The sequence below is a fragment of the Sorex fumeus genome, unplaced genomic scaffold, assembly GCF_029834395.1.
Source record: "Sorex fumeus unplaced genomic scaffold, SorFum_2.1 ptg000020l, whole genome shotgun sequence".
In the NCBI taxonomy this organism is placed as follows: domain Eukaryota; kingdom Metazoa; phylum Chordata; class Mammalia; order Eulipotyphla; family Soricidae; genus Sorex; species Sorex fumeus.
The window spans coordinates 5,174,904-5,188,170 of NW_026606077.1; the positions used below are offsets into that span (position 1 = coordinate 5,174,904).

Sequence of the window (13,267 nt, forward strand, 5' to 3'; positions counted from 1 at the left end):
TGCAGCTGCCCCGGGCCCCAGGGGGCCTCTCATTGTGTCCAGAGCCTGCCTGGTTTCCGCAGGGTGAGGTGCTGCAGTTACTCATGCCCTGAGCAGTCATGGAAAAACGCTCTTCTGATGTCACCGCCTCGTGCTTGCTCTTGGCTTCTGTTCACCAAGCAGCTGGGGTGGGCGTGCGGGTGTGGGCCCCACCCCAGGCGCAGGGAGCAGGCGTTCCACACAGTCGCCCTAAAAAAGGCTGGGCAGCCCTTGGAGGCGGGTTCGGGAATTTTAGCTGCCATTTTAGGGAAACTGTGTCTGCGCAGGGGCAGTGAGGGATTTGCCCAGGGTTTACAGAGGCGCGTGTGTGTGCGTGTGTATGTGTGTGTGTGTGTCTGTGTTCATGCATGAATGTGTGTGTGTGCACACACACGTGTGTTCACAAATATATTGTGGTGTGTGTGTGCACGTGCTGGTGTGTGCATGCATGTGTGTGTGTGTGCACACGTGTGTTTATGATAGTTTTGAGCCCAGGAAAATAACACCCAAATGTCCAGGCTGATACATGGCCTCTCATTTATTCACTCATTCATGCCACTTAAATTTATTGAGTGACTACTATGTGCCAGCATGGGTCTAGGTTCCAAGGCTATAGGAAACGAAGAGAGAGCTCTGCCCGCTCACAGCGGATGTTCTACCTGGGGAAACTGACCATCAACGAAGGTGCAAGGAACAGTGTGTTCCTGATGTCGTGAGCTCAGGATAGCAGGGACATGGAGGGCTTCAGTCTGAGTTCTGTGAAGGGGTCAGAGTGCAAACCAGAAGGAGGGGCAGAGGGAGGTGGGCACGGCCCAGGAGTCGGAACAGCAAGTGCCATGCCCTGAGGAAAGCCAGGAGGGCAGAGGGCAGAGGGCGGGTGTAGCCAGGAGGCCTGGTGGACTGAAGCCCCTGTTGGCACTCTGAGGTTCCCCGAGTGACAGGAAGTAGGTCAGGCCTCCAGAAACACGGGTCAGCTGTGGGGGTCAGAATCAGGGCAGGGGCTGGTGCGGCTGTCCAGGGGGCCCAGGGGGCTGTCCAGCAGGGGTGTTGGTGGAGCTCCACCCAGTCTGAGCTCCCAGTGTAGTTCCTGTCCAGGCCCTGCAGAGAACACGCACTGTTCATGTAACAGGTGCCCACACCCACTGCTCACCTGAGGGGGTTCCCACTCTTTTTTTTTTTAATTAGTGAAACACCATGAGGTACAGTTGTAGACTTGCAAGTTTTCATGCTTGGGTTTCAGTTATACAATGATCAAGTACCCATCCCTCCACCAGTGTCCATCCTCCAATACCACGGGTCCCAGCATCCCTCCCATCCCCCATCCCTCCCCCATCCCACCCTGCCTCTGTGGCAGGGCATTCCCTTTTGTTCTCTCTCTCCTTTTGAGGGGATACCCACTCTTAATGCTCATGTAACAAGGTGCCCACACTCACTGCCCACATTAGGGGGTGCCCACACTCACTGCCCACATCATAGGAGGTGCCCACACTCACTGCCCGCACAACAGGTGCTCACACTTAATTTAGATGAAAACTAAAATCCACACCCGGGAGCTCAGGCGGATGGCTCCCCGTGGGAAGCACCTACCTGACCAGTGTCGGCCGTGAGTCTGATCCTTCGTGCTCCGGGCTGGGCCGCGTGTGGTCCCAGCTCTGCTCTCTGCTGCCCAGCGCGGCCGTGGTGTGCCATCTCCAGCATCCGGGGTGGCGGGCGCCCCAGCTGCAGAGGGAGTCTGACCCCCTGCCGGACCCCACTACAAAGTGCGTGGCCACTGGCCATCCCAGCAACACCAGTGAGGGCAAGGGGAGGGGAACAGTTTTTCTTTTAATTAAAAAAATTAAATCATTTAATAAATAAATAAATAATCAATAAATTAATAAATAATTTATTTATTAATAAATTAATAAACAATTTATTAATAAATCAATTGATATTTATTTATCTGACCGAGGGGTCTGCAGGGCCCCTGGGATCACGGGAAACGACGGGGGTCTTTGGTCCTCCTCCCCAGCCTTCCTAGAGGCATCGGGGGTGCGGGTGGACTCGTTCCTGCCCTGGGAAGGAGAGAGTTAACCCAGCCCGCTGCCTCGGGGTGCCCTGGAGCATCCGTTCTTCAGTTCTTTTGGGCTCAGGCTGTCGGCTGGCTCTCCTGGGTCTGGCAGGAAGGCAGACAGCGCTGGCCAGAGGGCCGGGAAGGGACCCTTGCCAGAATCTCCCTTGTCGCGTCGGAGAATGCAGGCTCCAGGGAAGCTGGGATGTTACCCTGCACTCTGGTAGTACAAGTGTGCAGGACAGCGAGGGCCACCACACTGCTGCTGTTCGGTGCTCAGAGAGGGCCCGGGGAGACCTGCTGGCAAGCCCCGTCAGCTCCCGGCGGACTCTGTTCTCGGCCTGGAGGGTCCGGGAAAGCTAGGCCGGGCCGAGCAACTGCCCCCCCCCCCCCCCCCCCCGGCACCAGGGCAGAGTTCCTTGCCCACACATCAGGCTCTGCTCTGGTGACATCTGAGTCTGACTTTTCTCAGATGCCCCCCAGCCCCCAGCCTGTCCGACTGTCTGGGGATCAGCACTTTACCTGCACATCCGTGCCCGCGGGGTGGGACACAGGGGGGCTGCTGCTGCCACCACCCAGCCCTGTGCGGGCACTGAGGCCACTGCGCCCACAGCCCCTGCCCCCGGCAGCTCGGGCCTGGGGGGTCTGGGGAGGAGCAGGAGGGCCAGTGTCCAGCTCCAGGCGGCGGTGGCCAGCACCCCGCGGAGGCTTCTGATGGGCTCCCGCTGGGCCTTTCCCGCACAGGCTACTCGGTAGCTGGGAACGCTCTTACCCAGAAGGAACCTGGGGGGCTCGGCCGCAGAGGGGCTGTGTGTGCAGGGCCAAAGCAGCGCGCTCAGTCTCCCCGTCCCCCACCCACCCCTGACCTTTCTCTTGGTGAACCCCAGTGGGCCAGCAGCTGGATGTGGCTGGAGACTGTCTGTCTGTCTGTCTGTCTGTCTGTCTGTCTGTGTCTCTCTCACTCTCCTTGCCATGCCCAGAGGTGCTCAGGGATGACTCCTGGCAGGGCCTGGGGGACCACATGTGCCAGGATCGAACCCAGGTCGTCAGCGTGCAAGGCAAGGGTCCTCCCCACGAAACAGTCTTCCCGGCCCCCGCCTGGGAGTCTTTGGTGTCTGAGATCCCCGCAGAGTGGGGCGCAGCTGCTGCCCTAGGGGAGCGACAGGGGGCTTCCAGCCAGCCTTCCCTTTCCGGCCTGTGGGAGGGGGTCCAGTGTGTGTTCAAGCTAGACTGGCAGGCTGGGGATGCCCCCCTCCCCACTGCTGGGCAGGGCACCCTCCCAGCTTTTGTCTGAAGCGCAGGGCTGCACCGTCCACGGAAAGCCCCGCAGCGGTCATTAACGAGCATCTTTCTGCTGCAGACAGAGGTTGTCAACACCATGTGCGGCTACAGAACCATCGACAAGGAGGTAACGTCCGTGCGCTCTTTCCTCCGGAAAGCTCCTGCTTCCTGTCCTGGCCCGGGGGATCCCAGCAGCCACTGGGTGGGGCTTCTGTCTGTGGAGATGGCCACTGGGCTTCCGGCCCCCACCCAGACCGAGAAGGACTCGGGGAGCCAGGGAGCTGGAGAAGGCTGCCTGCCAGGGTCGGACAGGCACCTTCCGGGCGTCTGTTGACCTGGTCCCCACGCCCTGGCCCTGCCCCAGCATGTCTGCCTGCTCAGCCCTGCCCCTGACCTAGGGCTGCCCACTGTCTGGGCCCAGAGCCCCCTCGGGATTTCCCTCGGTTAGCCTTTCCCACACTGCCTGGATTAGGAGAGGATGGGGCAGGAAGGGGTGATGGAGCCGAGGGCACCTGAAGTGCCTCTGAAACCCGGAGAGCTGCAGAGCCGGTGATGAGGAGGCCGGGAGGTGATGAGGGAGACCGGGAGGTGATGAGGAGGCCGGGAGGTGATGAGGAGGCCAGGAGGTGATGAAGAGGCCGGGAGGTGATGAGGGAGGCCGGGAGGTGATGAGGGAGACAGGGAGGTGATGAGGGAGACAGGGAGGTGATGAGGGAGGCTGGGAGGTGATGAGGGAGGCTGGGAGGTGATGAGGGAGACCGGGAGATGATGAAGAGGCCGGGAGGTGATGAGGGAGGCCGGGAGGTGATGAGGAGGCTGGGAGGTGATGAGGGAGGCTGGGAGGTGATGAGGGAGGCCGGGAGGTGATGAGGGAGGCCGGGAGGTGATGAGGAGGCCGGGAGGTGATGAAGAGGCTGGGAGGTGATGAGGGAGGCCGGGAGGTGATGAGGGAGGCCGGGAGGTGATGAGGAGGCCGGGAGGTGATGAAGAGGCTGGGAGGTGATGAGGAGGCCGGGAGGTGATGAGGGAGGCCGGGAGGTGATGAGGGAGGCCGGGAGGTGATGAGGGAGGCCGGGAGGTGATGAGGAGGCCGGGAGGTGATGAAGAGGCTGGGAGGTGATGAGGGAGGCTGGGAGATGATGAAGAGGCCGGGAGGTGATGAGGGAGGCCGGGAGGTGATGAGGAGGCCGAGAGGTGATGAGGAGGCCGGGAGGTGATGAAGAGGCTGGGAGGTGATGAGGAGGCCGGGAGGTGATGAGGGAGGCCGGGAGGTGATGAGGGAGGCCGGGAGGTGATGAGGAGGCCGGGAGGTGATGAAGAGGCTGGGAGGTGATGAGGGAGGCTGGGAGATGATGAAGAGGCCGGGAGGTGATGAGGGAGACCGGGAGGTGATGAGGAGGCCGAGAGGTGATGAGGGAGGCCGGGAGGTGATGAGGGAGGCCGGGAGGTGATGAGGGAGACAGGGAGGTGATGAGGGAGGCTGGGAGGTGATGAGGAGACCGGGCGGTGATGAGGAGGCCGGGAGGTGATGAGGAGGCCGGGAGGTGATGAGGGAGGCCGGGAGGTGATGAGGGAGACAGGGAGGTGATGAGGGAGACAGGGAGGTGATGAGGGAGGCTGGGAGGTGATGAGGAGGCTGGGAGGTGATGAGGGAGGCTGGGAGGTGATGAGGGAGACCGGGAGATGATGAAGAGGCCGGGAGGTGATGAGGGAGGCCGGGAGGTGATGAGGAGGCTGGGAGGTGATGAGGGAGGCCGGGAGGTGATGAGGGAGGCCGGGAGGTGATGAGGAGGCCGGGAGGTGATGAAGAGGCTGGGAGGTGATGAGGGAGGCTGGGAGATGATGAAGAGGCCGGGAGGTGATGAGGGAGGCCGGGAGGTGATGAGGAGGCCAAGAGGTGATGAGGAGGCCGGGAGGTGATGAAGAGGCTGGGAGGTGATGAGGAGGCCGGGAGGTGATGAGGGAGGCCGGGAGGTGATGAGGGAGGCCGGGAGGTGATGAGGAGGCCGGGAGGTGATGAAGAGGCTGGGAGGTGATGAGGGAGGCTGGGAGATGATGAAGAGGCCGGGAGGTGATGAGGGAGACCGGGAGGTGATGAGGAGGCCGAGAGGTGATGAGGGAGGCCGGGAGGTGATGAGGGAGGCCGGGAGGTGATGAGGGAGACAGGGAGGTGATGAGGGAGGCTGGGAGGTGATGAGGAGACCGGGAGGTGATGAGGAGGCCGGGAGGTGATGAGGGAGGCTAGGAGGTAATGAGAGAGACCGGGAGGTGATGAGGAGGCCGGGAGGTGATGAGGGAGGCCGGGAGGTGATGAGGGAGGCCGGGAGGTGATGAGGGAGGCCAGGAGGTGATGAGGAGGCCGGGAGGTGATGAGGGAGGCCGGGAGGTGATGAGGGAGGCCGGGAGGTGATGAGGAGACCGGGAGGTGATGAGGAGACCGGGAGGTGATGAGGAGGCCGGGAGGTGATGAGGGAGGCCGGGAGGTGATGAGGGAGGCCGGGAGGTGATGAGGAGGCCAGGAGGTGATGAGGGAGGCCGGGAGGTGATGAGGAGGCCGGGAGGTGATGAGGAGGCCAGGAGGTGATGAGGGAGGCCGGGAGGTGATGAGGGAGGCCGGGAGGTGATGAGGAGGCCAGGAGGTGATGAGGGAGGCCGGGAGGTGATGAGGAGGCCGGGAGGTGATGAGGGAGACCGGGAGGTGATGAGGAGGCTGGGGCATCCTTGTTATTCCAAAAGGCCCTTCGTGGCCTGTCCCACCTGTCAAACAATGAAGGACTGAGGCAGAAGAAGGAAGCCCCCCCGCCCCCCCCCACGCAGCTGCCCTGGACACAAGGCCCCCAGCGGGGAGCGGTCGGGACTGGGGTGGGGGTGGGGTGGCTTTAGATGACGTGTTGGCCACTTGCATCATTTTCACCGCTGACCTCGTTTTAGAAAACGATGAGTAAGGCTTGATAACGTTCCAGGCCAAATGAAGTGTGATCATGCCTTCCTCCATCGGAGGGTTCCTGCCCCGTGCAGGGCGGGGTGCCAAACACCGGGGGGACGCTTTGCTTTGTCCAGGTGCCCCCACCCCCCAGCTAGACCTGGGGCTGAGCTCCTCAGGGAGGGTGGTGTGAGAGGCGGGGGCCGAGCTAGGGGTGCCCGTGAGTAGGATCGCTCTGGGGCAATCAGTGTCCCCGCAGCCCCGAGATCCGTGTTCTCACCCTGCGTGGGGGGAGCTTCAGCTGGGCCCGAACCCCGGGAGGGCAGCGCCAGGTGGGTTGGTGAGAGGCAGGGTGGGCCGGGCTCTGATCAGCCACGCCCCCCACCCCCCGTGCAGCGTCTCAGCGTGCAGGACACCATCTACGTGCGCGGCTGCACCAACGCGGTGCTCATCTGGTTCATGGACAACTACACCATTATGGCTGGCCTCCTGCTGGGCATCCTGCTCCCCCAGGTGGGCAAACCCCCCCCCCACGCGCACACGCACACACACACACACACACAGAGCGGGGCGGGCCGGCTGCAGCTCTGTGCGTGTGGCACTGGGACCAAGGGCAAGCAGGGGTGCAGGAGGGTCTTCGAGCCGCCAGATGCTGGATGGAGCAGGGGTCGCGCTGGCGCCCACCCTCCTCCAGGTGCTTCCCAGGCCCCCGGCCCACTTGGCAGAGGAAACCCGGTCCCAACCCGGTCAGCGCCCCAAGACCCAGCAGAGCAGCGTGGGGCAGAGGGCAGGGCTCCCGGGAGAAGGGGCTCCTAGAAGCTTCGACTCCGGGAGGGTGCCTGGCGCTGCTCTGGGTGGCAGGGGCGGGGGCCAGCCCTGGGGGGCAGCCCGGACCCCTGCCAGGCTCCCACCGCCTTGCTCTCCTCCGCAGTTCCTGGGCGTGCTGCTGACGTTCCTGTACATCACCCGGGTGGAGGACATCATCACCGAGCACTCGGTCACCGACGGGCTGCTGGGACCCGGCAGCAAGGCGAGCATGGACGCGGCGGCTCCAGGCTGCTGCATGTGTTACCCCAACTAGGGCGGATGGACAGCCGGGCACCCCCGGGCCCACACCACACACGGACCGTGCCTCAGACTGCGTGTGCCAGGGCGGCCACTGCATCCCCGGGGGACAGAGCCCGAGACCCTCCCCGGGGGGAGCACAGGTGGCCCTGGCAGCGAGAACTCCTCATCCTCTGCATTCAGGCCGTGACCACCCCCAGCCCATGTGCAGAGGGGAAGGGGGTGCTCTGCGGGCCCAGGGCCCCCAGTGCCTTTGTCGGGTCCCGAGGCTGGGTCGAACTCATTTTTTGCAGCCTCCCACGTGCCTTGAATCCCCGCGCCCCCCACCCCGCCGCCGGCTGCTGCTTCGCTGACCGTATTTTTGTATGAGTTTTGTAGCCTGCCTTTTGTACAGGGTTCACAGGAGTTTGTGACTGATCAGAGCCGGAAGGACATGCCTCACTCTGTCTCTCCCGGCCGGTTTATTCAGTAATAAAGACATGTTTGTTTGTCTTTGCGGCGGTGTTCTTTCATTTGTGCGTCTGGGAAGGTGGGGGGTGGCTGCCGGAACTGAAGTGGAATGGTCCAGAGGTTATGGGAGACCACCCAGGTACGATGGGGGGAGGGATGAGCAGCTGGCCCCGGCCTGCCTGATTTGAAGCGGCCCTTCCTGCTCTCTCAGGTGCCTCTGCTTGAGGAAATGGTGTTTCCCGGCTGTGTCTGTTGGTGGGCTCTGCCCCCCCCCCCCACCCCCAACCTGCCCTTCCTGCAAGGAATTCCCAGAACCCGCAACACAGACCAAAAACTTGGTACTGCTCGCCCCCTGCTGGACACAGCAAGTCCTGCATGCATCTGTCCACCCAAACTTACTAATTTTGGTTTTTTGGCGGGGTGGGGGGAGAGCACACCTGGTGATACTCAGGACTTACTCCTGGCTCTGTGCTCACGGGTTTTTCCTAGTGTGGGACTTGGGAGACCATACGGGGTGCTCGGGATTGAACCCAGGTTGGCCACATGTAAGGCAAGTGCCCTGCCCGCTGTACTATGGGTCCAGCCCTGAAGACTTGGAGTTTAGACTTTCTAGGAGGTCCTTACTAGTCACGGGAATAGAAGCACAACAGCGATGAACACGAAGAATTAGGTCCAGGGGTGTTGAGGAAACTATTATACCAGAAGTTAAGTTGTTGGACGCCTGAGTGGTTGGCTGGAGAGGGATTTTCAAGAGGAGAGAAAAAATTGCAGTGATATCCAAGATACAGCCAACAGACTTTATGTCAGGCATTTGTCTAAGCATCTTTTCCATAGGTAAAGGCTCTCCCGTTGATCGTCGATTTGCTCGAGCGGGCCCAGTAACGTCTCCATTGGAGACTTTGTTGTTACTGTGTCTGGCATATCGAATACTCTCGGTAGCTTGCCGGGCTCTCCGAGAGGGGCGGAGGAATCGAACTCGGGACGGCCATGTTGGCCACGTGCAAGGCGAACGCCCTACCGCTGTGCTATCGCTCCAGCCCCATCTTTTCCATAGAGAATCTTTTAATCTTCCCAACCGTGCTTGGCCCTTCTTACTGGCTCCACCACGCACCTTGCCCAAGACTGGGATGTGGTAAAGCCCGGCATGACTTCAGATAGAATTAGGGGCAGAGAGACAGTGCAGGGCTGAGGCACTTACATTGCATATGGGCATCCCAGGGTTGATGCCCAACACCACATAACCACGCCCAGCCAGGACTGATCCCTGAGCACAGAGCCATGAGTAAACCTTGAGCACAGCTGGGTTTGAATTCTCCTCCCCCATAAAACAAACAAAAAATAAGATCTTGAGCCCAGTGCACAAAAGAAACCTATTCCTGATATGGTCACAAATCTGTACACTTTGGGGAAGAGCGATTTTTTATTCAATATCAATATGAAAATATCCCATCACTGTCACTGTCACTGTCCTCCCGTTGTTCATCGATTTGCTCGAGCGGGCCCAGTCACGTCTCCATTTTGAGACTTGTGACTGTGTTTGGTATATTGACTACGTCACTTGACAGGTAGCTTGCCAGGCTCTGCCGTGCGGGTGAGATACTCTTGGTAGCTTGCTGGGCTCTCCGAGAGGGGCAGAAGAATTGAACCCGGCTCAGCTGGGCTGGCTGCGCGCAAGGCAAATGCCCCACCGCTGTGCTATCGCTCAGTTTTATAGTTTTTGTTAGTATACGATACATGATGCTCTTTTTTTTGGGGGGGGGGGTCACACCCGGTGATGCACAGGGGTCACTCCTGGCTCTGCACTCAGGAGTTACTCCTGGCAGTGCTCAGGGGACCATATGGGATGCTGGGAATCGAACCCGGGTCGGCCGCGTGCAAGGCAAACGCCCTCCCCGCTGTGCTATGTGCTATCACTCCAGCTCAGATCTGTTACCCTTTTTTTATTTCCTTTTTGGGTCACACCCGGCGATGCACAGGGGTTACTCCTGGCTCTGCACTCAGGAGTCACTCCTGGCGGTGCTCAGGGGACCATATGGGATGCTGGGAATCGAACCCGGGTCGGCCGCGTGCAAGGCAAACGCCCTACCCACTGTGCTCTCTCTCCAGCCCCACATGATGCTCTTTTGAACAATGGCCTTTTCTTTTCTTTTTCTTCATTCTCATGGCAACTTCGCCTCGTGGTCAGATTGCCTTATGACCAATTACGCTGCATCAATGTTGGTTTGTGGCAGAACTACCCGGAATCAATCACATCATTCCGTAAGCCTAGGCTCACGCAGGGCGAGTGCCAAGGTCTCCCAGAGCCGCTGCAGGGTCTCATACCACTACCTGCAGTGGGGAAGGTGCTCGTTTTCTCTGCTGGCCTGTGTTTGCTTTGGGTGCTTCTCATCTGGCCATTTTGGCCGCTGTGGTTTGTTCGGGGGCCACGCCGAGTTCTGCTCAGGGGTTACCCCTGGCTCTGTGCTCAGGGATCCTTCTTGATGGGGCTCGAGGGACCATGTAGATGCCAGGGATCAAACCCGGGAGGCTGCGTGCGAGGCAAGCGCCCTGCCTGCTGTGCTCTGGGTTTGGCCTTCCTCTGGCCATTCTAATGGGAGGGAGATGCTGCCCCCTTGTGGCCTCACTTTGCATTTCTCGAGTAATTCACGTTGCCAAGCATCTTTCTTTTTTTTTTTTTCTTAATTTTTAATTTTTTTTTTTATTAGTGAAGCACCATGAGGCACAGTTGTAGATTTACAATTTTTTTGTGCTTGGGTTTGATTATACAATGATCAGATACCCATCCCTCCACCAGTGCCCATTTTCCACCACCATAGATAATAATATCCCTCCCACCCCCATCCCCCCATCCCCCCTGTCTCTGTGGCAGGGCATTCCCTTTTGTTCTCTCTCTCCTTTTGGGTGTTGTGGTCTGCAAAAGAGGCATTGAGTGGCAATCATGTTCAGTCCATAGTCTACTTTCGACATGCATCTCCCCTCCTGGGAGGATCCTCCAAACACCCTTTATTTGGTGCTCCCTTCTCTATCTGAGCTGCCTTTTCCTCTAGAATGCCCGGCTGGCCACTAAGCTATGGAGTAATCCTCCTGGTGCTGATCTCAGCTATTCTTGGGTGCCAAGCATCTTTCTTAATCACTTACTTAACTTCCCGTTAGTCGTCGATTTGCTCGAGCAGCGCCAGTAACGTCTCCATTTGTCCCTGTCGCGTGCTAGTGTAGCCCAATGGCGTCTGTTCGCTCTAGGAACACGGAGAGCCTTAAACCGATCATTCATGATCTTGACGAAGAAGTCTGACCATCTGGTAGGTGGGCGGCCACGCGGTCTTTTGACATCCCATGGAATCCAGTCGGTAACAGCTCTAGTCCAGCGGTCGTCTTTAAATCTCATTACATGACCAGCCCATCTGATTTTCGACACCTTGGCATATGAGACAGCGTCCCTGATCCTTGATCGTCGACGGATGTCAGAACTCCGGATTCGTTCTCTCATTTGAGTGAAACGTGATATTCCAAGCATAGCTCTTTCTATTCTTCTTTGGGAGACCTGAATGGCGTTCTCATCCTGTTTGCGTAGGGCCCAGGTCTCTGAGGCATATGTTAATGCAGGAAGAACAGTGGAATCAAAGAGATGTGCCCGGAGCCGGAGGTTCTTCGTCCTCTTAGCTATTTCTTCGACGTTCTTGAAGGCGTTCCAAGCCGCTCTCTTCCTCCTGCGCAGCTCGGGTGCCAGGTCATTTCTCATGTTGACCTCTCGACCTAGGTACACATAGCTGTTGCATTCGGAGATGGTCGTTCCATTGAGAGCGAATGGGGCGTCAGGAACGAGGCTGTTTCTCATAAACATTGTCTTCGTAAGATTCAGCTGTAGTCCTACCTTTCCACACTCACGGTCAAAGTCGGCCAGCATTTGTGCCGCTTGGCTGATGTTTGGTGTTATTAAAACAATGTCATCAGCAAAGCAGAGGTGGTGTAGCTGCCGACCATCTATCTTCACTCCCATTCCTTCCCATTCCAGTCCCAGCCAAGCATCTTTATATGGACTTATTCCCCATCTACAAATTCCTTTGGTGAAGCATCTTCTTGATCACTTGATCACTTGACTTCCTGTTAATCGTCGATTTGCTCGAGCGGGCGCCAGTAGCGTCTCCATTGTCCCTGTCGCGTGCTAGTGTAGCCCAATGGCGTCTGTTCGCTCCGGGAACATGAAGAGCCTCAAACCGATCGTTCATGATCTTGACGAAGAAGTCTGACCATCTGGTAGGTGGGCGGCCACGCGGTCTTTTGACATCCCGTGGAATCCAGTCTCAGGCAACCGCAAGCGAACGTCCGAGCTCGCAAAGCAGTGCAGAGATGCGATCAAGGAAGACCTCAAAGAAGCATCTTCTTAAAATTTTTTAACGGAATTTTGGGGGTTTTGTTTATTGGCGCACACCCGGTGGTGCTCAGGGCTTACTCTTGTCTTTGTGCTCAGGGGTCACTTCTGATGGTACCCGGGGGTCCATGGATGACCAGTACCAGGGATCAAACTTTGGCATACGCAAGACAAGTGCCTTAGCCCCTGAAAAAAACTTTTAAAGACCACTTTTGCAGTTCATAGACCCAGTGGGTGGTCACTAACTGATGTCCCTGGAAATATTAATCACCCGTCCTTGTTACAATAATGCATTTGGTAATTTAGAGTTGGAACTTTAGGCCAAATGAAACAGTCATCAGAAGCATTAAAAAGAGGGGATTTCTAATTCATTAGGTAGATCTGAAGACAGAAGTGTGGCAGGGCCATGAAGTAAATACATTTTACCTCAGTGAGTATCATCGAGGGCAGGGAGTTACAAAGGACACCGGTGAAAATGACCCAGAATCTTTTATAGGAAGACTACATTTTGGAACTCCATGCTTGATTTGTTTGCTCGAGCGGGCCCAGTAACGTCTCCATTGGAGACTTTGTTGTTGCTGTGTCTGGCATATCAAATACGTCACGGGGAGCTTGCCAGGCTAGCACAGCGGTAGGGCATTTGCCTTGCACGCAGCCAACATGGCCGACCCGAGTTCGATTCCTCCGCCCCTCTCGGAGAGCCTGGCCAGCTACCGAGAGTATTCGATACGCCAGACACAGTAACAACAAAGTCTCCAATGGAGACGTTACTGGGCCCGCTTGAGCAAATCGATGATCAACGGGAGGGCCTTTACTTTACTTTTATGCTTGATTTGTAGTAATTTGTAGTAATATTTCACAAGTGTAAAAAATTTAAATTATAATTCACAAATCAAGAACAACTTAACAAGCTGACTGTTTTTCCAGACCAATTTATTAAGCTTCCAGGAAGAAATGGTGTGCGTTGATTTGGGCTATTCTATTTTAACTTATAGTATATTCATGAATATTCTCTTTATATATAAATAGTCTTTTTGTTTTGTTTTTGGGCCACATCCAGCGATGCTCAGGGCTTACTCCTGGCTCTGCACTCAGGAATCATTCCTGACAG

At 57.6% G+C, this 13,267-nt stretch overlaps 1 protein-coding gene across 1 annotated transcript in view; it reads left to right on the plus strand.

The window, feature by feature from the left end:
- TSPAN15 (tetraspanin 15) overlaps positions 1-7,829 on the plus strand; it is a 67,297-nt gene extending 59,468 nt beyond the window's left edge. The window contains exons 6-8 of the mRNA XM_056113517.1: positions 3,429-3,476; positions 6,669-6,785; positions 7,204-7,829. Coding sequence (XP_055969492.1) covers positions 3,429-3,476; positions 6,669-6,785; positions 7,204-7,353 — 315 coding nt within the window. The 3' untranslated portion in view covers positions 7,354-7,829. The remainder of the gene's footprint in view (positions 1-3,428; positions 3,477-6,668; positions 6,786-7,203) is intronic.
- The last annotated feature ends 5,438 nt before the right edge of the window (positions 7,830-13,267 follow it).